The sequence below is a fragment of the Bombus affinis genome, chromosome 8 (genome assembly GCF_024516045.1).
Source record: "Bombus affinis isolate iyBomAffi1 chromosome 8, iyBomAffi1.2, whole genome shotgun sequence".
NCBI classification, from domain to species: Eukaryota; Metazoa; Arthropoda; class Insecta; order Hymenoptera; family Apidae; genus Bombus; species Bombus affinis.
The window spans coordinates 6,353,454-6,376,328 of NC_066351.1; the positions used below are offsets into that span (position 1 = coordinate 6,353,454).

A 22,875-nucleotide genomic window follows, 5' to 3' on the forward strand; every position below is an offset into this window, starting at 1 on the left:
TGATGTGAAGTCTTTTCGTTATTTAAAGAAAAGACAGGGAAGATTTAAAAAAAAATCATGTAGTCGATGGAAGTGTACGAATGTTTTAAGTAGTAGCATGTTTCTTAAGACGTATACTAAAACATTTGTGTAAAATTCATCCCATTGTAGCACCCTTGAGAAGCATTAAATTAGAATGATAATAGCGTTAAAGATATTAAAGACTCAGCGAAAATTTAACGACTTTGAAGCTGTTAAAACAAGGTATAACGACATTTAGTGCTTTTGAATATTTATCGTTGATGTGCATGAGACTATAAATTCAATATAGGAGTCATACATATATATATATACATACATAGACACCATAAAATTCAAAAGGGAGAAAGTTCCCTAACATGGTGCAAGAAAGCGTGAGTTAGGGGTGCGACAGCTAGCAAAGTAAGAGATACAAGATATTCCACTTTTATTTGTGGTAAGAAAATTTTGATGAAAGATATATAAAATTCTTTTTAAAATCTTTTAAATCGTATTATTAGAACGAGATACTTGTAACAGGTATTTATGATGTGACTCTTGGTCTAAGATAATTTTTCAGTTAATAATCTCCAACTTATGCTCGTTTGTACATTTGGAATGAGAATTAGATGATCGGGAATCCCTATAAATTATCTTCGGTTTAGGTTGCAAATTTTCGATCCGCTGTTGCTGCAATTATCGCATCCATTCATTAATTGTAGACCGAACAGCTAAGCATGGCATGAATCATTCCACCGATACGGCTTATCTACAGCCGTGAATCAACATAGGAAATGCAACATTGTACTATACGATTATTCTTTTTCTCATTAATTCGTTCAACATTGCGACACATATATTCCCCGTAACGCTTCAAATGATTTGTGTGTCAATTTATAATCTTAAAACACGTAACAGTAATGTACAAAATTATTCTAATACGTAAAGACCTTCCATCTTACTTGATCTTTCATAAATTCAATTAAATACGAATGAAATTTATTCAAAAAAAGTTTACAAATTAAAAATATAATTTCAATCTGCTTGCAGCCCGTCAGTCTACGGCAATTTCTGATATTCCATAATTCAACACAATAGTAGTAAAGCCAAGTTTCTAGTTAAATATTTTAATAAGCCGGAATACATAGGATGTAGAAATTGCGAGACGGCTTAATAGAAACGCGAGCAAACGACGTTAAACCTCCCCCTGGGGGAGCTGAAGTTGCGCGCTCGACGAAAGGGGATGCTAAAGGCGGCTGACAATTGCAGTCAATCTTAGTAGAGCAGCTAACAGGTCTCCGAGCAGTAAAAGCGTTCACCAAGAGTCGCGCTGTAAGATCGTTAAACCCGCGGTAAGCTCGAAAGCACACCACGGTGATTCGCCTCTCCCTTTCACTCTCTTTCTCTTCCTACCTTTCGCTTCTTTTCCTTCTCCTACGTTTGGTGGAAGCCCCGAAGAAGCGGCGGACGGTTCTGTGTGCACGCGGTTATGGTAATGCGAGGTTTGCGGTGCGTGTTAGCCGGCTGCGTGAGCGGCCCTCGTAATGGTAACGAGACGGTCTCTCACCATCATCATCAACATCCGGACGACGAAACACGATGCGAACGATCAACGACTGTTGCGGGTTCCGAGCCGCGGTCTCAAAGGTGCCGACCGCGATCCGCTCGCTGGCTATTTTTAACTTGTTTTCGCGTCCACCGAGTGGAGTACCGAGAGGAGAGAGGAAAGAGAAAGAGAGGCGCACCGGTGGCTCGTAAGCGTGCATTCGATGGAATGCCACGCACCACCGGCCACCGCAGCACCCGCGAAACGAATCGACCTTCTGGAAAAAATCGAGCCGCTAGGAAACGCGGACATCGTGACGTATAACAAAGAGAATTGGGATTTCGTGTGTCTGAGTCCAAGTGGCTCGGTGTAGAATCTTAAGGGTTGATTTTGAGACAGAAATTTGATGATCGTTTGGATGGTAGTTTGGTCGATTTGAGAAAGAAGATTCAGTTGGAAGAACGAAATTGTAAAGTTCGACATAGGGATATTTACGTGGGCGTAGCGACTGCTAACGAAGGGAGGTGGGTAAAGAGAAGACTTTGAGAATTCGAATGTTTCTTCTTTCTCGAGACTAAGAGATTCGCTTTGAGGTTCTAAGTGAAAAAATCATTTTGATGGTATTTGAACTGATTCGAAGAAAGTTCGATTCTGAAGAAAAAGTTGGATAGTTGAATCATTTTGAAAATAAGAAGCTATATAAATAACGAAGAGAATCGACTAAAGAGAGGATATTGGGACTCGGAGTGTCCCTTTGAGTCAAAATGGTTCTCGTAAAAGTTAATTTTGAGAACGAAATTCGATGATTCTACGTCCTATCGGTAATTTGAATCGATTCAAGAGAAAAGACTCCATTCAGAAAATAAAAATTGAAAAGTTGAAATGTCCTCTTGAACTTGAAGAATTGAGCATGTACGGTAGAAAGTATGGTGAAATTAAATAGGAAAACTTCATGATTTAGAGCGCATTCTGAAGTGAAAGTTGGAAATTGAACAGTAGATAGTACTGAGAGTGAAATGATTTTAAGATTAGAAACGAAGACTTCGATGATTTTTGTTGACACAAATGGCTTAATTATTATGAAATTTGTATTTATTTCGTATATATTAAAAAGCGAAATATTTTAAGAGCCATTGCGATTATTAATCCGAACGTAAGTAATATTAAAAAATTAGAACTAAAGTCTTATGAGCTCCTTTTCTAAACAGCTTCCCAACTATTAGGTCAATTTTTTATCTGACAAATGAAGATAATCTATTTAAAATAGTGCGATTGATTAATTTTAAGAAAACGTTTATGTTAAACTTCTGTGTAACTTAATATCTATAAAATAACGCTTTCCTATATGATAAGAGAATTTTCTCAGTTTTACGATGCTCCTTTCAGAACATACAAAAATTCAATTTTGTAAATGAATTCTTTGCATACATTCATGTACGGAGTCAAAGATTCTTTATGGATAAGAACAGCTACGGAAGGATAGTGAAATTGGCACGAAGGATGCAGAAGACGATAAGCGGATCGCGCGCGGCTTGTACGTTGTGAAATTCGATGGCGATATGGATAGATGGAATCGAGGGACGAAGTAACGAAAGGGTTTCCCAGAATATCGACAGCTGTCGGTTGGCGAAGCGTACGTTTGATACGGCGCGATTATTAAATTCTTTCTATTCAAAGGAGACGTTCTGAACGCTAACCCGTAGAGAAATCTTAGTTTTATAACATTTGCACGAATAACGCTTTACTCTGCAAGCATCACGTTTTAGTTTAGATTAGCTTAGACTTAGTTTTAAGCTACGAAAAAAATGAATATATAACTTATACACTTCGTTAAAAAATAAAGAAATATCAGACAATTATTATTTCTAATAAAAGTACATTTTGTTATTCAAATACACGAGATAAAAATATTGGTATTTTATTTTTGACGAGAGGTTGTTTCGTTAGAGATATCCAAAATCGAGTACTCTTTATAGTATTTAATAAGTGGCATAAATATTTTCTTAGAGTCCATTTCTTTGATTGCATTCGTAACTATATGCACAAACATTCGCAATCTACTAATGTGTATGCTCGTAACATCTACGAAATACTCAAAAGAAACACCAGTAAAAGATCTCAACTTTCAACCGTGATTCATCTATCCGAGTTTCGGATGGCCGAAATCTTTAAACGCTTTACCTGCTACCGGAATCTTAGCAGTCTGAAGAAAGGGTAGCGGCCAGTAACAACCGTCACTTTGTCGGCCTTTGTCACGGGGATTATGCGCCGGCTGGCAAATTATGACGGACACCTTCACGCCCAGAACACCCTCTAATGCGCTGGTTGCGCAAGAGAGAAAAGGAACAACCAGGGTAAGGCCAGAGAGAGGCAGAGAGAGAGAGTGGCGAACTAGAGGAAAAAGGGAAGGACGAGAGAGGGTTTCCATAAGCACCGGGACAAGTTCTTTGAGATGCACGCCCGAATTATACGTAGATCCAGGGGGATTATAAATTTAAAGGGGATGGAAGTGGATTATAGGGCGACCAGTATTTCAACCCTGCAGAAATTGATCGCCGGACGACGCCTCGTTCATCTCTTCCAAAATCTGATTAATCGAAGTAATTAAAGGACAAAAAGTTTTAAGCTCTTTTAAGTAATCTTTTATTGAGAAAATATAATATTGGAGTTGGGAATTTTGCACAAAATATTTCAATCTTGGACATCAAGTTAGAATTACGTGTAAAAATTTCATTTATCTTATACAGATACTACAACAGTACCTACGATATGAATGATAAATGGTTCTTGGTTATTCAAATTATTATGTAGTATATATGTCATAGTTGATAAATTGTTCACTCACACTTTTCAATTTTAATAAGATGTTTAAAAACCGTTGGAAATTTTAAACGGTCGTAATTCGATGGCAGTGAATTCTACTTAGATCGCAACGCGTGCATATTTGAGACTTACAAGCATTAATCTCTGTTTACACGCTTTGCTATTGTAAGTCTTGTTAAATTGATAGTTACTGTATTGCATCGAGGCTCTTCATTCTGTTCTCATTAATAGACATATGTACCGACATACATTTAGAGAGCAGTATAACTATCGATAAATTCAAGTAAGAAATTCATCGTATATTCATATTATTCACATTATTCATATCGAATACATCGTATAATAAAACCTTATACACGCAACGAAAAACAGCACAAAAAGGACTGAAAGTCATAAACCGAAACCTATGCTACTGCAACACTACAACCCCTTGCGGCACCCTTTTATAAGCGTACGCTCGTAACGTTCACGGGTGGCCACACTAAACCGTCCAAAACTAATAGTGTGGACATAGGATCGGCAAACTAAAGTGACACGACCGGAAATTTACGTGTCACTATCGTTTTTAGCGAAAGGAGTGCACCACAACAGTGAAGATTTTCTCTCTTGCTCCCCTTTTTTGTTCACGAAATTTTTCAGAGACACGAGGCAAAGGGCCGTCGGTAAAGGGCGTTCGTGCGCACGGACAGCTTGATTTACAGCATAATAAAGTGGTTACGCAAAGCGTGGGAGGGTCCGGGCTCGTGAATTTTATTTACGATCTGCCCGAAAGTTCAGATTCGTCGCGGTTTCTCAGCGGCGCTTCGGGCAGAACCTGCTCGTAAAATCGTCTGAAAGCGAACGGCGATCGCGTTCCAGCCTTCCAAAGATCGATTCTCCCCGCTAGAAGGGAAATTTTCCCCACAGTGGGATTGGCGAGAGTGTTTCCGCGATTTCCAGCGTCATCGAACTGTGAAACGTTGCTCAGGTCGAAGATGAACGAACCTTCCGGCTTTCCTAGTCCCGTGTAAATGATATTTACGACTTGGTTCGTCCGCTTCCACGACGACACGGCACGGATTAGTCTTGGTTAACGGAACTTTGATATATTCTCCCTCGGCGAGTGGAGGCCACTTGGAGCGTAATTAACGATGCGAGGTTCGTGAGTGACTAGGGTGTCCATTCGGGTTTAGCTTCGATAACGAATTTTATTAGAGAAAGATGCGATTTTGTTTGATAAGTCCTTTTCATCAATTTAGCTTATTTGCCTTTTCGACAAAAAGACGCTGATTACAATAAAAATAATAATAATGATATTAATGAAAGAAACAAAACTACAATTTACAACTTTATTTCCTCGAATAAGGTCGAAAGTATCTTCGAAATGTACTTCGCTTCATGGTCGTACTGAAAGGAGCTCTTTCTCGACAGCGGTATGTTTCGATACGTGCTCCAAAGCCGATCCGGTGTTCGCGGCCCATTATGCCCGATCATAATTGCGTCGCAACAACGTTTCTCCTTTCCAGCGTCCATAGCTGGGCGGCTCCCTTTCATCTGGCTCTGGCCGCCAGAACGAGCTTCTGTTTCCGAGGTGTTTCCGCCGTCGGCTACCGTTCTGCAACCTGGAACTTGATCCTAAGTAGCCGACATCGCGATAGAGTTGCTGGGCTGGGACGCTGGGACCAACAGAGAGAAAGAGCCAGACAAAGCAACTGTATACATGTGCGTGTTATACAGGGTATCCCGGTAATTATGAAACAATCAGCAAGGGGGCTATTTTACACGAGAAAATAAGTTGAAAATGTAAAATAAATCTGATGCTTCGTTCTGGAGAAAATTGGGTTTGAAAAGTTGTCAAGTATACTTTAACTTTTCTCATTGTAGACAGGGCAGGAGTGAATAATTGGCAGAAGTTTATTCTACATGGGAAAATAAGTCGAAAATGTGGAATACGATATTTTCCTAGGTCGGCCTGTTCTCAAACAGATAAAATTTGAAAATTTATGAAGTAAGCACGCTTGTGCTGGGTAAATTTTAACTAAACACGCTTGAACCTTTCTAAATAAGACTTCAAACGAACAAATTTTACCTTACATTTTTAGCTTATTTTCGCATGAAGAATAACCTCTTGCTGGTAGTTTACTCGTACGTAGGTAGCAATTAGCCAAGTTCATGTACACTAAACAAATCTTCATATTCAATTTTGCTGAAAACAAAGTACCGTATGAAAAAATGTTATTCTGTACTTTCGATTTATTCCTTCCTGTAAAATCGTTACCTTGCTGATCGTCTCATGATTACTGGGACACCCCGTATGTAAAAAAGAAAGAGAAAGAAAGATAGAGATTGAAGGAGGGGTTGTGGTGAAACGCACGAGTTATATTCTCTATAGTAATGGAGAGCAAGAGAAAGAAGGAGAAAGAGCGAGTGGCGCCGTGAAGAAACGACGTTTCCTCCTTTTAAATTATTCCCGGGGCCTGCTGCTCGTTTGTTACCGCGCCGTTCCGACGTTGTTATTGCTTTCTATGCCCTCACGGTGAAAATCCCTGTCGACGGAGAAATTACAGGCTTGTGTAAAGGAGGGGATCAAGAAAGGGGAGGGAAATTGGCCGATTTGAAATTGTTGCGCTTGGTCTCTCAGGAATGTTGCGAACGAGGTAAAGATTAGTATATGTATATTAGTGTATAGGTGAAATTCGAGAGATGGTTGGAAATAGTCGTTATAGTTAACAGCCCGATGTAGACGACTAGACGAGCGATGGCGACGATTCGCGACGTTACACTGCGATTTTCTACTCGTAATAGTCGTGACGCTGCGTGATTTTTATCCTTGACAGGTGCAAATTTATATTTCTAACGATCCACGAGCGTAAGATTCCAGTATTTTACGCTCGTATGCGTTTTGTCGTTAAGAATATAAACCCGTGCCGAATTGCATAGTTACTATAGATACTAAATTACAAGGATGTTGCATTGCCAGTTTGCTTGAAACTTTAGTTTGACTACAACCTTTAGGTTATTTCCACTTCAACTATACTTTTCCATCTATATTTTTCAGTCGTATTTTTCTTCCTATAAAAAGTTTGTAAATTTGAAAAAAGTGTGAAAGAGTTTTTATCAATCCTTAGCCAGCAGAGGCTGGATCATTGTCATGAGTGTCGAATTTGTTAATAACGAAGAGAAGAGCCGATTGAAATGGGGTTTACATTCATATATGATGATTAAATTTATTTAAAAATAAAATTGCTCATATACAATGACAGTATGTAAAGGCGATAATATGTATATGTAACTCAAAAAATATAGAATTGAAATGTTAAGAATTTTTTCATATCTTGTTCAAACTTGAGATAGTTTTTACTTAAGAAATATGGTTGAGTCAGAAGTGAGCAAAAAATGTAGCAGGGTGAAGTATCTACATGATGCTTTCTATACATGCTAGGGAGCCATGGAAGCAAAAAATATTAATGCATTACTATCATCATAATGAGAATCTAGTTAAGATTCATCAAGCTAACGTATTAAAGCCACTGGCATGAATTCTTCGACATGACGGCACGTCCTTCGTTCGCCAAGGGGATCAAAGTGGTTGGAACAGGTAGCCTGTTTACCCCATCGTAAGATGTATTTGCCTAACAGGTTGAATAATGGTCATTTTCGAACTACGTGGGAGACCGACGATGAAGAGCTTATCTCCTTCGCTTGCAGTTTCTGCTCACTCAGCCACAGTATCTCCGTCGGCTCATTATCATAGACTATACGGTGCGGTGATTAACGTACTCAGCCGGAGTTTCCAGTTTATAACGCGGTCCCGCGAAACGGGATTCTCGTCCTTTATCTTGTTAATTTGATTTCCGACCACGTGCTCGAGATTGGAATTTTTTTCAGCATAAACGTGTTAGGAATAAAATTTAAAATTGTTCAGTCCAGAAAAGAGCTTTTTATAAATTACGTGACTCTATTTTATCTTTGATAATGAAAATTTTGTACGACTGTGTCTTAACTAATTAATTCTCTTAGTAACCTTCCCGTTTTAAAATCAAATTTGCTATACGAAGTGCACTAATGAGAATAAATAAGTAAAATATATTTAATTTTCATAGTTGGGTTCATTTTCCTGCAGGATAATTCAGTGAAACTGATCAATTCTATTGAAATCAATAACTTAGGGAATTAGATTTCTTTTTAACTTTAAAAAAATGTTAAAATGTTAGATCCAAAGTTAAATACTTATCGCGTATTGTTGTACTAAAATTAAGAAAATTTTGAGGAGTTGCTCCAGCTGGCTTCTAAGCGGATCAAACATGATATAGGATTTTCCAAATGGAAATTGCAGAAAAAGATAAAGCCATCGATACATAGAAATATTTTCCCCCAAAATTTCCAAAGCTCGTTTGGAGAAAACCAGCATATGCTCGAACTTGTGATTGGTTATGTATACTCTAAAAAAGTACAGTATTAACACCAAAGCAGCAAACCCACCAACTGCACAAACTTACGCTCTCATAATCCACAAATTCTTTCACAAACTTCAGCATTGTAAAAAAATACATCAAGTAGCAAGATTTGTTTAAAACGTAGCTACGCGTAGTGAAAGTATTGCACCACGAATCATTCGCATCGATTTCAGATCTCAGTGTGCCTGACGGCTCTTGTGCTGACGATAGCCGCCGAAGAGAAACCGATGAACACCGTTTCCGTGTCTTCTAGCACGGCAACGATCCAGAGCAACACGATCCAGAAATTAATCAAGATTCTGGAGAAATACGGTTTAGAAGAGCAGAGAGGCCTGAAGAGGGTCTACCTGAGCAACAGGTCGATCACATGTAACGACGGATCCCAGTCAGGGTTCTACCTGAGAAAGTCGCATGGTTCCAAGAGGTGGATCATCTTTTTAGAAGGTGGCTGGTACTGCTACGACCATAAGAGCTGCAGAAACAGGTGGCTCAGGCTGAGACATCTGATGACGTCGACTCAGTGGCCTGAGACACGCGACGGTGAGTAGCTTCCGTTGGAAAGTCGTATGTTCACCTAACTCGACACTTTCTAACGTTTGCAATGGAACGCCGCGCCGTTCCGCAATCTTCTCCCTGCTGTCTGTCGGCTGTTTAACGAGTTTCGCGACACGTGACAACATGTCGTATTGCTCGGGGAGTTCGATTTCTCTCGAGCAACACACAATAAGGTTTAGTGGATATAGTTAAAATGGGAGAGAAGTTCGAATAAGTAAGAGGGCGTTTCTTTTCAGATCGTTCGTGTACTTATGGATAGAAGAAAAATTAACATCAAAGTTATAAAATTTTAAAAACTATAACAGAAAAATTTCTAATTTGTTGCAGTTGGTGGCCTGTTATCAGCTAATCCGGAAGAGAATCCGTACTGGTGGAATGCGAATCACGTGTAGGTATTGTCCATCTTGACCATATTTTTGTTCTCAAATGGATTAAAATTTTCTTACGATATTGAACGATTCTTAAAGATACGTAATCATCAAATTTTCATAACTAGATTTCCTTGTATCTCTAGATTCGTCCCTTATTGCACGAGTGACAGTTGGAGCGGTACTAGAGCTTTACCGAATGACATGTTCTCCTTCATGGGTGCAGAGATTGTACTGCAAGTGGTGCGGGATCTGATCCCTCTTGGACTTGAGAATGCAAGCTCCCTTCTTTTGGCTGGTAGTAGCGCTGGTGGAACCGGTGTCATGTTGAATTTGAATCACGTGCACAGCTTAGTTCATCACAATCTGGGTGAGTTACATTTTTTCTTCTCTATTTTTTTTAGAACTTAATGCAATATTATAATAAATACGGATCCACGTTGATTTGAAAGATCTATTAGATCATTAAATTTGCGAATAAAAATATTAAATATTATTTATATACGTTAATTGAAACTTTTTATTCAAATTTTTACTACGACAAATCGCAGGATTGAAACATATCGCGATAAGAGGTGTGTCGGATTCGGGCTGGTTTCTCGACAGAGCTCCCTATTCACCAAACGGTTTGTCACCAGTTGACGTTGTTCACAAGGGGATGGAACTTTGGAAGGCTCGAATACCGCACAATTGTGTCAACAAGTACCCAAACGAACCGTGGAGGTGCTACTTTGGCTACAGACTATATCCAACGTTGACTGGTAAAGAAACTTCCATCTTGCCTGTTTATTCTGTTTATTATATTTTATCATTTCCCCGTCTCAGAGGACCATTTCAGATCGAACTGTATTTTCCTTTAAATTTGCTGAATCGACGATTCTAAGACGAAGACGCGATGCTTGTTTCGAGTATAATATAAAATATTTGACAAAAAGGCTAATCATTAAACAAACTTCACTGTAAACCGATTGAGTGAGAAAAATATTTGTTCTCAAAAATTCAAAGGCCTCTTTTCTTCCAAATTTCTCATGTTGAGACCTTCAGAGGGAAGAAGTTGCGCGTCAAACTTTATATAAAATATACGACGAAAAGAACGATCGCTGAACAAATTTCGGTGTAAAATAATTAATAAATGAAAATGTTTGTTTTTCATTTTCAAATTCATAGCGCCGCTGTTCGTCTTCCAATGGCTGTTTGATGAGGCGCAGATGTCGGCGGATAACGTGGGTGCACCGGTAACTAAGCAACAATGGGATTATATACACAAGATGGGTGACAGTCTGCGACAGACATTTGAAAACGTTAGCGCGGTCTTTGCCCCGAGCTGTATTAGTCATAGCGTTCTGACGAAGAGAGATTGGCAGTTGGTCAAGATAGATGAGATTTCCTTGGCACAGGCGTTGCACTGTTGGGAGCAAATACCGATTGGGAACCGTCGGAACGAGTGAGTATCAAATCTTTTCCAAAAATAATTTTTCCAAGAATACAAAATACAAAAGGTAACGAAGTATTCTGTATAAATCAAATTATACTATATTATTCGATTGTATGATTACGTAAGTAATTTTTATGAATATTTTTATGAATACGCACATTCAAGGTTTGCTTCATCTTTTAACATTATGTAGAATAATTAAGAGATCGCTATTATGAACGATCTTAGTGTATTAATTAAGCAAACAAAAGTAAAGGAGTCCTATAAGCTTGACAGAAAAAGAGATTGGTATGTTATTAAAATGAGTTGAAATTGTAATAAAAATTGTCTTTAAAACAATTATCAAAAATAGAATATATAGACAATGAAAATTAAAGTGACATAGAGAACGACCCTGTAGTAATTCTGAACAGTGTATTATAACGAGTATTTTAATTTGTATATTTCTTATCTTGCATCTTATGTGTATCCTGCATATTTTTTCATCTTTTTCTACTTATTCATAAATCCTATTCCACATAACAATTTTAAATTAATAAACAAAAGCTGAGTTGTGCAATACATGTTGTAATTTACAGCATCATATTACAAAATACTGAACAACAAAAGCAAAGTTGTTGTATATTGTACTTTCTAGCGAAAGTTCTAGCGAAAGCGCTTCTTCCTTCATTTTCCACCGGTTCACTTGCTTCAACGCGAAACTGGCAGCGAACTGACTTCGTCCCTGTTAATTTCAGCACTCGTTCGCCAATTGAGACGAACCAGCCGTGCGCGAAGTCATTGCGGAAGCTACTACGATCCGGTCTGACGAAGGGAAACGGAACTTCGTTTGAACCGGGAAGAAGCGGAAAGAGCGACTTCATAGCGGAGTTGCAAAAAGTCAGATCGTCGATGATCGGTAAATCGATCGAGAGGAATATTTCGTCGAACGCCCTGATGCAGGACAGGGAGAACAAAAAGAGGAAGAGACGGAAGCACAAAGGCAAACGCAGGGACAGAAATAAGATATCGAAGATGAAGAAGGAGAAACACGAGCGCAGAAAATCTACAGGTAAATTATTATATAATATACACATATATATCTACATCAAATATGAATACAATTATGATTCCGTGTCTAGATGAATAGATAAGAATTACTAAATGAGAAATTGTGGATGCAAAATATTACATTATATCTTTGATATTTCTTTTGGTTTTATAACTTTTTGTAACTTCTACATAATCTTTTTAATAATTATTTTGAAGTAACCTTGTTCTGTAGTTCTTTACAATTGTTGAGATATTTATTTCTGCAATCCATGCTATTTGAATTAGAAGGGGTAAAATTTTTCAGTCTACAAAACCACTTTGCCACTACTTTATTGACAAAACCCTGCAAACAAATTAATTTTTTATGGGGCAAAAATTCTATGTTTGAACAAAATTATTAACATATCTCTTCCAACAAATTAGCTTCTTACGTGAAAATTTTTTCAGATTATTTAATCCGAACACGCTTTATATTTTCTTCGTTATCCATTTCTTTTATCGTATTCGTCGAAGAATGTACATATTTGAAGAAATGGATCATCTGAAATTCGTTGAAATTCTAGGTCGTCGGAAGGGTAACAAGCAGAACAACGACACCAACCATACAGACATGTTCAACGGTACCAGACCGCAGCGCTCGGTGATACCATCTGGCAAACGGAAGTGTGTCCAGGGCTGCCACTTCCGGTTAATCGAACGTTGCACTTGGCCGCAGTGTAATCACAGCTGCCCAAAGCTCCACAACCCGTTCACCGGCGAGGAAATGGACTTCATCGAGCTGTTGAAGAGCTTCGGCCTCGATATGAAGAGCGTGGCGAACGCGTTGGGTATCGATATACAAACGTTGAACAGTATGGATCACGACGAACTGTTAAATCTTCTTACGCAACGAGCGAACTAACTCGTCGCATTAAGAAGATACATTCCATAAGAAGAACAATAGAAAATGACGATGTTGATGGAGAAAAAGATAAGACTTTAATTTGTACTTTCATCGACCGTCATTTTCTTTCATTGTTCGATAAAGATGAAATATTTCCTTGAAATCTTTTTTAGAAAAGAAGAGACTGAAAGGAAACAAGGCGTTTAATGCGTCTCTAGAAGAGAACATAGTTTTTTGTTTGAATTTTTTCAGACTCTTGAAACAATTTTAACATTATTAAATTTAAAATCATTAAATTGTACATAAGTATTCGTTAGAGTTTCTATGAAATACTTAGAATTTTCGTTAGAGGAATCGAGTCGATTATATTTTATGGTCGAATTCATGTTCCAGCAAGTTACTCAATTCGACGACAATTTCTTTAAACAATTTTCGTCGTTCGTTTTTGCGTGTGAAGCGTGTAATTCACACCAACCTCGCGAGTAGCCGAGTAATTTAATTTATTTGATAGGTTGTAGGTAAAGTAAACGGGCATATAATCATATTACGAATTAATTTACTCGCCTTCGCGGTGACGCGATCGCTGATCAGCCATGAGGCTTGACGTTCAATTTACCAAAACATCCTTCCCTCTTCAACGTTTGTACCTGGTCAGATAGAAAGCAACATATTCGCAGAATGATCTTTTGAATTGTAGTTTCTGGTATAATAAATTAAGTAAAGTTGTTTGTATACTATTGATAGACTGGTCAAGATAGAAGAACTTTTGTGAAAGCTCGAATGAATTAAGTAACGCAATTTCCGAGGAATATCGAAACAGTTACACGTATACCGAAGAAGTTCGAACTGGAGACGCTCAGTATTAATACTGCCGGCTTATGGTCGTGCTGCATTCAATGTCCAGCTAGGGCTCAACTGGAAGTTAACGTTCAGCTCGATTCAATAGAATGCGCCGGAACCGAGTTTTGCGAATTGATGCCAATAACGAGCAAACCGACCGACAAAGCAGCTTCATAGACTGATTAAATTATCTACCTCAACGAATCAAATCGTATTAACGTCCTTCTTTGTACTGTAAACGCCGATTAGAAGAGTTTAACGCGACAAGAGTAATTAAGGAGTTGGGTTAACGCGCACGCGCGCGCGCGCATAGAAAGAAGCCGCGGGTCATTGTATCTAATTGTACCCAGGCACTGTAATATACATACTTTTCTGTAGGATTAACTAATTATTTATTTAGAGCGAGAGAAAAAAATGCGACGATCAAGACGAGAAGAATTCTTCTAAGCGTTTAATTTATTTTTCGCGCGTTGCAATCGATATCAATCCTCTTCGACGCTCTGTCCTTACATTTGCGTCCGTCATACAAATCATTGTTATTTTGTACTCGCGTGAGACTGTAAATAAATTGTATATCTGTTATACTAAACGAGTTATAGAGTTTTTTTATTTTATTGCGTGTACCATTTAATCAATCGCTTCGTTTCTTTGTATGTAGAACATCGACATGGCTGAATGGCAGAAATAGAGTTTTGAGATAGAGAATAGAGAATAGAGAATCGAATTGCATTCGCGTTTTTGTTCTTTGACAAGAGCTTAAAATAGAAACACACGTATATATACTTTTAGGTAATATTTCAAGTCATTTGTTGAAGATATTTTAATGAACTCTAATATGAAAAAAGTCAATAATGCATAATTAAATTATAATCAGAGTTTACGTAAAAAGTAGCAGAATATATGTACTACCTCCTAATCATTAAGGAAGACAGGATTTCGATAAAAACGTGTCAGAGAATCTAATTCATTGACTACAATTTTACAATACGTTTAATTTTCTAAAATTTACAGTATCAAACAAATGAATAAACTATTTAACCATTCGTGTGTATATTACTACGAAATACTAAACTATTTACGTATAATCAAAACAGTGGAGGCAAAACATAATATTCTATCATATAACAATCTCTGTAATTCTATGTCAACCATTCTACACCAATGAATACAATCCAAAAAAAAAATTAATTTCCACTAAATTGAATCTTCCCGTTCGTCCAAAATTATTCGAAAAACACATACGGCGAATGATAAACAGTTTCAAGGGAAGCCTATAGCTTGTATATACACACCAAGGATACATAGTCGGTGCTCGGTAAACATCATCGAACGCGGAGTAACGATAAATCGAGTCGCCTCGTTGGCTGCACCTGTACCTAATCATCATCCTGTTAGCTCTCACGACTGCCGTCCCTTCCTCCCCGCTTGTTCAGCCACGAGCGAGGGTGATAATTCAATGTAGAATCAGAATCCGTCCCCAAACCCCGGTGAACCGGGATCCGTCGATGCTTGGTGCTCGGCGCGTACTCTCCGATCTGTTCGCCCTCCCTCCGTAGTCGTTGTCTCGAAACTATATATTCCACGGCATACGCAGGAAATGGTGTTTAATACTGGCGGGTCAGACCGGGTCTGACCCCCGATGGTTGGACGGCAGTCGATAGGATGATCGAACGGTGGACAGAGAAAAACGGAACACGTTCCATCGGACGGACGACGAGGACAGCCTAGTGGTCCCCACCGAGCAATTGACGTGTCCGAGGAAGTGATGGAAGGATGGCACAATGTGCTTGAATGTCCCATAAGCGAGCGGGTTCTATATTAAACTGGTCCGGTTACGGGTCGTTCGGTTGTCTATCGTTCAGTCACTGGACCGTCTCCAGACGACCGGATCGGTTGGACCAGCAGGATAACGAGCGATCGATTCCTATTCTTCTTCTTCATTGTGTCGACCTACGGTACTTCGTGAATCGATCGTTGTTCGCTTGCCGCGCCGGACGATGAGCCGATCGAACGGTTTGCGATCGCCTTGAAAAGCTGCAGGCCAAGAAAGCGACGCGGGAAAGCGGCGACGCTTCCGTGGGCGGGCAACGAAGCGCGACTGAATGCTCGATCGGCCATCGAGAAGCAAGGAGAACCAGGACTCGAGGGACTCCTGACGATCGACTCGCTGCGTCGGAAGTGGTTCGCGGAGTGTGCGCGCTACGTGTAAGTGCTTTTGCTGTTGCTCTGCTGTTCGGATTCGGTTTTTTCATATTTTCATCTCGCTTTTTATTGTTTTCTTTTTTCGTTTCGATTTTGGTTATTCGAATGGTATTAGACTTCATGGGAATCGTAATTTGAAATCGGTACGGTATAATTATACTAAAAAGTAAATGAAATTGATGAACTCGTAACAAAAATGATCCTTGTCGAACTTTTGATTCTTTTAAGTAATTCTAGTAGTCGGTAGCCAGATTCAGAACACTGTAAAAGTTGATATTATAAAAAAAGTTTCATATTTTAAATAAAAAATCTACATCTTCGTTTATTGTTGAATTAAATTATTTAGTTCTATAGGAACCTTCGTCGGGAGGTTTATAACTTCGATTATTTTTATAATTGAACTTTTATCCTTATTTATAAATATAGGTAAATCTTTGACGCTGAACGTTGGAGTACAATTTATACGGGAAGCTTGGATAAAATAGTATCACTCGATGATGCTGAAGGGTGTAATATTGCTGCTTCTTCATTTATTTTGCAATATCGGTGAGCGTAAATCTAAATTTTCTGTGCTTCTCGAATTACACTTGCAATATTCTTAATAGCTTGGATCGTGTAATTCGATCGATAAAGATTGCTGACGATAACACTCGTGATTTTAGCATTGGCAGCACAATGCGGAAAAGTATGGCTGACAGTCTCCTCATTGTGGAGACCAATCGCTGCCAGCGACAAGGTGGTCGACGCTGAGCTCGAAGTAAATTGGGATCTCGATTGTCCATCGGGCACAGGATACCCAGATACCATCAAGGTGTTCACTGCTGACCCAGCACATAGTAATAAGTTTTGTTTGCTTCTCTTGAACATCGTAACCCGTGATTCAAGGATTAAATCCTACCTTATCGATGCTAATTAATCTATAGTTTCGTTATTCTCCTTTCTTTATCTTTGATAATTTTTATTTTCCATTTCTATTGCAATTACTTTTTATATACGTCATATGTCATGAATTTATTCAAAAGAAGCTACACGAACCATTCAAGCGAACAAAAGCGTGTATTTTCTTCAATTTCATCGAAGTTTAAAATTCAAAAGTAACCACTTCGATATCGGTTGACGCAACCATTGACATCGCACTTTCAGATAAAACGGTGAAGCCTAAGCTGACTTTGACTTCGCTGCAATATCCACGCGGTTACTATCGAACGAATATCACCGTGGGTCGTCCACCACTTCCGGGTGGATGGGATACCAAGGATGGTGCGACGCTTCCTGGTCCACATTGCCTGAAACACCATGCTGCCCTTTACAAAGATGGAGTCATCCTTACCAGTTCCTGCTTACAAATCTGGCCAACATGGATGTACGACTTGAGGTAATATACTTACCTTCCATAAGTTTCCAAAAATTATTCAAATTAGTTTCTTCACTTGCCAATAAACATTATCCGGAAAGAATATTTCCTCATTAAGAAAATTTATATGAAATTAAAATTAAAAATCTATTTTTTCAAATTGTACTAAAATCATTTTCTTTAATTTCCAACAAATATCATTGCGAAACTTTTTTTAACAAACATTACTGGAAGATTTTCTTCTCAATAAATTCTTAAATCTAAATCTTATTAAGGAAGAATATCTTCCTTTATGAAAATTTATATAAAAAAGATTTGCTGTTTTTTAGAAGGCAATTAGGAAGGCTTCCGATAGGAAGTTTAATGATACCGGGGACGCATAATTCCGGATGTTACAAGCACGGTGACCTGACGAGGCGGGACGCGTTTCAAAGATACCTCTTGACACAGGATCGCGATATATGGACACAATTAGTGCATGGTATAAGGTATCTAGACATCAGAGTTGGTTATTATCCATCAATTCCGAGCGGCACTGCTATCGAAGAGGGCAATCACATAAGCAGATTCTGGATCAATCATGATATCATCCGGATCACCCCTCTCTCGGCTATCATTAAAGACGTGAGAAACTTTCTGAACGTTGCTAGGGGAGAAGTGGTCATCATGGATTTTCATAGGTAAATTGGCGATATAATGCAACACTGACGACTTACGGATCAATAATATCGAGAGAACAATTCGGTGCTCGTGATGCAAATTGATTTCAAACGGCTATGAAATTGAGTGTAGCAGGTCAACATATTTATATTGTGTATTTAATAATTGAAAGGAAATTTTTGTTCCAAAGTCACGTATGACTTTATTGTAGAATAAGAATTGAGAGAAAAATTGGAATGATATTTGGCGATATTTATATAGTAGAATAACTGCATATTTTATAGTTGGAGGGAAACGATATTCAACATGGAATTGTGTTACTTTTAGATTTCCCGTGGGATTTGAAGATAGACCGAGTAGGCATCGTCGATTGGCCATGATCCTCTTGCGAGAATTCGAAGGCTTGATTCTAAAACCCGATAGAGGGGTCGAAGGTCTGGGTCCGACCTTGAATGATATTTGGACCGGAGGGAAACGCTTGATAATTTGCTACGGTGACAAGCACACCGTTAATGGTAAATTTATTATCAACCTTCATCCAATGAAATTACCTAGGTCAATATGCAGATTCATCCAGATATAAAAATTGACTTAATGAAAGTTCTAATTTTACTTGAATTTTATACAGTTGAAGCACTTTTATACATAAAAGCACTTGACCATGTTAGATATTTAGAACATTTTAGCAAAAATTATAAAATACTAAAGAAGAGAGACTACAAGAAATCTATTCTTTACGAATATTTATTATTCTTCTCAACATTAGTTGTTCAATATTTTTAGAATAAAATAAATTATATTGCGAAAAATTATACTTTAGTAAAAAATACTCAGGTAATATCTTTTCAGCCAGCTGTACTTAGTTCATCAGGTATTTTATTTTAACATACACTTTATATTATTTAAATATCGAAGAAGAAGATTTTAGAAATATAATGTGCACAGTAGTCGTTCTTATTTTCAATATCATTTCAATTTTATTTCGCGAATCGTACTTGTAAATCAATTTTATTCTAGAATACGACTGGCTGTGGCCAACGATGCCTCAAGCCTGGGGCAATCAACAAACGGTGGAAGGGCTGTTCAAATATCTGGAGAAAATTATCATGGCTCCGAACAAGTCCCGGAACAGTCAAAATCCATTGTGGGCGGCAATGGCGGAATTAACACCGTATCCGCTAGACATAATCTTCAATTTATCCGGCGGACTGCGGCAGATGGCCGACTCGGTGAACAGAAATCTCACGTACAAGTTTCAAGAGGAATGGTGGAAGGAAGCGAACATCGTCGCAACAGATTTCTTCCTCGGAAATAATCTCATTGACGTGTCGATACAGGCGAACATTAAGAAGAGCAACATCGCCCAGTGGCGTTTGTAACGTGATAGTAAAATCGCATACTCTACGAAGATTTCACTTTAATTAGATGCTATTTTCTTGGTGGGAGGAAAAGTGCGGATCATGTGAAGTTTTTAGAACTTCCTTTAGAAATAATTCTAATTCTATTAGGTTGTCCGAAAAGTTTCTTTCGTTTTATAAGGAAATAGTAGACGCACAATGTTTTTTGTTTTATATTAGTTTATTCAATTATGCACGAACATAATAATAGAAATAGAACGAAATGGATCATACCTAATTCAATAAAATAATATAAAACAGAAATTGTTGTTCATCTATTATCACCTTATGAAACGAAAGAAACCTTTCGGACAACCTAATAATTAAAAATACGATAACTGATCGAATTATGTTTTGCAATAGGTTTCCTAAGGCATTTCTAGCGAAAGATTTTGAAATTTATTATTCGATAGAACATTCTATGAAAATATTTAGAAAAATATAGGTGTTCATTAAATTTATTTGAATTATTTAAACTGATAATTATCTTTAAAATGCGAAAGATCAAAAAGGAGGAAGTATAAGGAAGAATAGAAATGCTTAGGGGTTAAAGGGATAAAATCGGCAGTTATTTCTTTTTAAAGAATTATAAATTACTGATTAATGGTTTCTTAGTAGATCGGATTCATCGATTGACCGTGATAAAGAATCTTAGGATAACTGTTGTAAGAGACATGTACATTAAAAGCTCTTAAATGGAAGTATCAATACATGTACTAACGAGAAGACATGCTTTTATCTCTCTTATAGTGGCAGTCAAAATGTTCTGGTTGAACTAACAAACAAAATTTTATTTTCCAAAATTCAATTCAACGATATAACAAACCTATATAACAACCAGATACTTTTCATAGTTACTATCACTATATTTAATATTCTCAAGATTTCAAACAAAAAGAATATGTGGAGTTCGCTATACGTTTGCTCAATCAACGTTTCACACTTCCAAAAATCATCAAGCCAATCTCACAATAACACGAAAACTTCACAAACTCGCATTTCTCAGCATCGTGTCAGCACGAAGCTATTCAATTCAACGGCGGAAACTTGCTGCACGAACCACGTGTCCTACAATTCCCGAACTTTTTAACGCGGCCGTGTTTCCACCGAGGAAAATAAACGAGTTCGTTCGAAACAAATGCCGCGACGTTTCCGAAACGTGCTCCAGCGAAGAATCAGCGTGGCGCGCATCGATTTGACTTCCAAATGGGACTGTAGAAAGCGAGATCACGTTCGGGACACCGGTTTTCGAGGTAGTCAGTCGTCTGGTAGCAGCGAACGACAACGAATCCATGCGAAGTGAATTTTAACACGGTTCCATCCGTCGATTCCTCTCGTTTAACCGACTTTCCACTCGCGTACTCGCGTTCATACTAACTTTAAAATACGCCTCGTGTTTCGATACTTTGGTATATTCTTACTCTTTCTTTTTTTCTACTTTTCTTTTTGTGTTTATTTATCTCCGTCGTTCGTTGACCACTATTATCGTAGCTTTATCACGACACTGATAAATGGTCCCCTTCTTGCTCGTCGAGATACAGAATGGCGCACGCAATGAGATGAATGAAACGTTAAGGAAACAACGAGCTACGTCGACCATTCTTCGCGTTTTCTTTCACGGTACGAAGCCAGCTGGACGGCTAACGTGAAACAATGGAGAACAATCTTGCGAACGAGGTGAAAGAGCTGTGGGTCGTTTACGTTTGGTGGTCATGCGTTCTCATTCTGAAGATGAACGCCCTGACGTGGTTCACTGGGCGAATGCGAGCCACCAGACGGGTAAAATATCCTTATTTTCTTTATATAATCCTTATTTTGATCTAGCATTAGATATTAATAAAAAATCTGTCTGTTGGTTTATAATCTCTTAACTGGGAGATACGTATATATGTGATAATTTATCATTCGACTATCAATCTCTTTGACGTAATAATTTCTTTATTCCTAATCTTCTATATTTGTGTCAAAACTAAATTATATTATATTTACATGGATGGCTGGCTGACAATCATGGAAATAATTTTCAAGATTTTTAAAAATCAAAAAGATAATTTAGTTCAGTGTTATTTTTCCTAAAACAGTATTTTACGTTTACAATTGTAAGAAATTCATTATACATATTTTTTTCTACATCATGAAAATATATCATGATAGAGATTAAAGTTATTATAGAAATATATGATTAAATTTAATTTCTCAAAACTATCACTTGTATACCAATACGATTTCTATTCTGCCATATGTCTAAGTGTCAACTGATTAATGGATTTAAGGAATCAACAACATTTGATCTTGAACATTGTAGCTATAACGATAAGAATTCTAGTGTAAATACTGCCATCTAATATCTTTTCTGCGTCTGTAGACGTATAACTAAGTATATTCAAGATACATTGCTATCTCTTGATGAGATTTTTCGTTATCGAATATTATAAAATACATATTTCCTTTCTTATCAAAATTACCTAACAGACAAATCAGAGTTAACATACATTTAAACATTTCAAAGTTGACATCAACAAAAACACGAAATACTTTTGATCATACTATTATTTATATTACGCCACGCCGCTTATCATGACTGAAGTAGTTCTGAATGTACTTAAACACTTGATTACATACGTATTTATGTTCTTGGCAAAAAGTGTAGTCTGATTATCGAAGGAGAGATTATTGATAATAGATTTTTTTAATGTAATAATATTTACAAGTCCATAATTGGTACGCGTCGTTTTGATCGATTTTTCACAGGTGATTCACAGCGAGGAGGACAAAATGTGGTTGACAGGTACCGACATAATTTTATGTCCGACCGGAGGCGGTCACGAGGACGTGGTTCGCGTCAGAAATGCACATCAACACGATCTTGGAATTGTAATCCCTTATCTGCTAATTGCACCGATATGGCTGACTACGTCACCGCTGTTTCCTATAGCTAGATTGATTTTACCCGCTTTTGCAATAGTTAGCATATTACGTACATTGCTCTACATTAAATTCGTGGACCTGCATCGTTATTGCATAACAATTCTGTCCACCTCGGAACTTTGCATTCTAACCTACATGTCCTTCTTATCTGCGTTTTACTACGCATCCTGATCTCGGTATAGTAATATAAGTATTTCTTATACGCAGTTCTAGAAACGTGATCGTTGCATTTTGATACGATAAGTAGCTGCAGCGTTCAACGTGTCTCGTGTCGTGTAAATCAGTAAATGTAGACGTTATCATTAGTGCGATTTATAAAGACCTCTTTAATAAAATTGAAATATGAAAGAACAAAGTTTTTGTGTCATATTTTATTTCATATTTATTGAAGATTTTTTTTGCAAAATATTTAGGAAAGA

General features: G+C 37.7%; 3 protein-coding genes across 4 annotated transcripts in view; all 3 read left to right on the forward strand.

Moving 5' to 3' along the window:
* Window positions 1-14,284, forward strand: part of LOC126919833 (palmitoleoyl-protein carboxylesterase NOTUM) — a 33,089-nt gene extending 18,805 nt beyond the window's left edge. The window contains exons 2-8 of the mRNA XM_050729455.1: window positions 8,976-9,342; window positions 9,685-9,745; window positions 9,872-10,095; window positions 10,277-10,486; window positions 10,893-11,169; window positions 11,898-12,211; window positions 12,756-14,284. Coding sequence (XP_050585412.1) covers window positions 8,976-9,342; window positions 9,685-9,745; window positions 9,872-10,095; window positions 10,277-10,486; window positions 10,893-11,169; window positions 11,898-12,211; window positions 12,756-13,093 — 1,791 coding nt within the window. The 3' untranslated portion in view covers window positions 13,094-14,284. The remainder of the gene's footprint in view (window positions 1-8,975; window positions 9,343-9,684; window positions 9,746-9,871; window positions 10,096-10,276; window positions 10,487-10,892; window positions 11,170-11,897; window positions 12,212-12,755) is intronic.
* A 1,488-nt stretch (window positions 14,285-15,772) lies between these two features.
* On the forward strand, window positions 15,773-20,254 carry LOC126919835 (PI-PLC X domain-containing protein 1-like). The gene is made up of 7 exons (XM_050729459.1): window positions 15,773-16,120; window positions 16,544-16,663; window positions 16,780-16,953; window positions 17,261-17,492; window positions 17,801-18,151; window positions 18,459-18,646; window positions 19,149-20,254. The coding sequence occupies exons 2-7, from the start codon at window positions 16,612-16,614 to the stop codon at window positions 19,508-19,510; spliced, it is 1,359 nt and encodes a 452-aa protein (XP_050585416.1). The 5' UTR covers window positions 15,773-16,120; window positions 16,544-16,611; the 3' UTR covers window positions 19,511-20,254.
* A 380-nt stretch (window positions 20,255-20,634) lies between these two features.
* On the forward strand, window positions 20,635-22,811 carry LOC126919838 (uncharacterized). 2 transcript variants are annotated; one of them, XM_050729463.1, is made up of 3 exons: window positions 20,635-20,937; window positions 21,020-21,307; window positions 22,280-22,811. In XM_050729463.1, exons 2-3 carry the CDS (start codon window positions 21,182-21,184, stop codon window positions 22,625-22,627), a joined length of 474 nt encoding a protein of 157 aa, XP_050585420.1. In that variant the 5' UTR covers window positions 20,635-20,937; window positions 21,020-21,181; the 3' UTR covers window positions 22,628-22,811. The 2 variants fall into 2 exon arrangements, with proteins under 2 accessions (XP_050585420.1, XP_050585419.1); XM_050729462.1 differs by having other exon boundaries at window positions 20,635-21,307.
* Window positions 22,812-22,875: the final 64 nt, after the last annotated feature.

Bases quoted from the DNA above. Each gene is read 5' to 3' on its own strand.
- LOC126919835 (XM_050729459.1), top strand. From the start codon at position 16,612: ATGATGCTGAAGGGTGTAATATTGCTGCTTCTTCATTTATTTTGCAAT. The intron at 16,954-17,260 runs GTAATAAGTTTT...TCGCACTTTCAG, and splicing joins CACTGCTGACCCAGCACATA to ATAAAACGGTGAAGCCTAAG. The intron at 17,493-17,800 runs GTAATATACTTA...GCTGTTTTTTAG, and splicing joins ACATGGATGTACGACTTGAG to AAGGCAATTAGGAAGGCTTC.
- LOC126919838 (XM_050729462.1), top strand. From the start codon at position 21,182: ATGGAGAACAATCTTGCGAACGAGGTGAAAGAGCTGTGGGTCGTTTAC. The intron at 21,308-22,279 runs GTAAAATATCCT...GATTTTTCACAG, and splicing joins GAATGCGAGCCACCAGACGG to GTGATTCACAGCGAGGAGGA.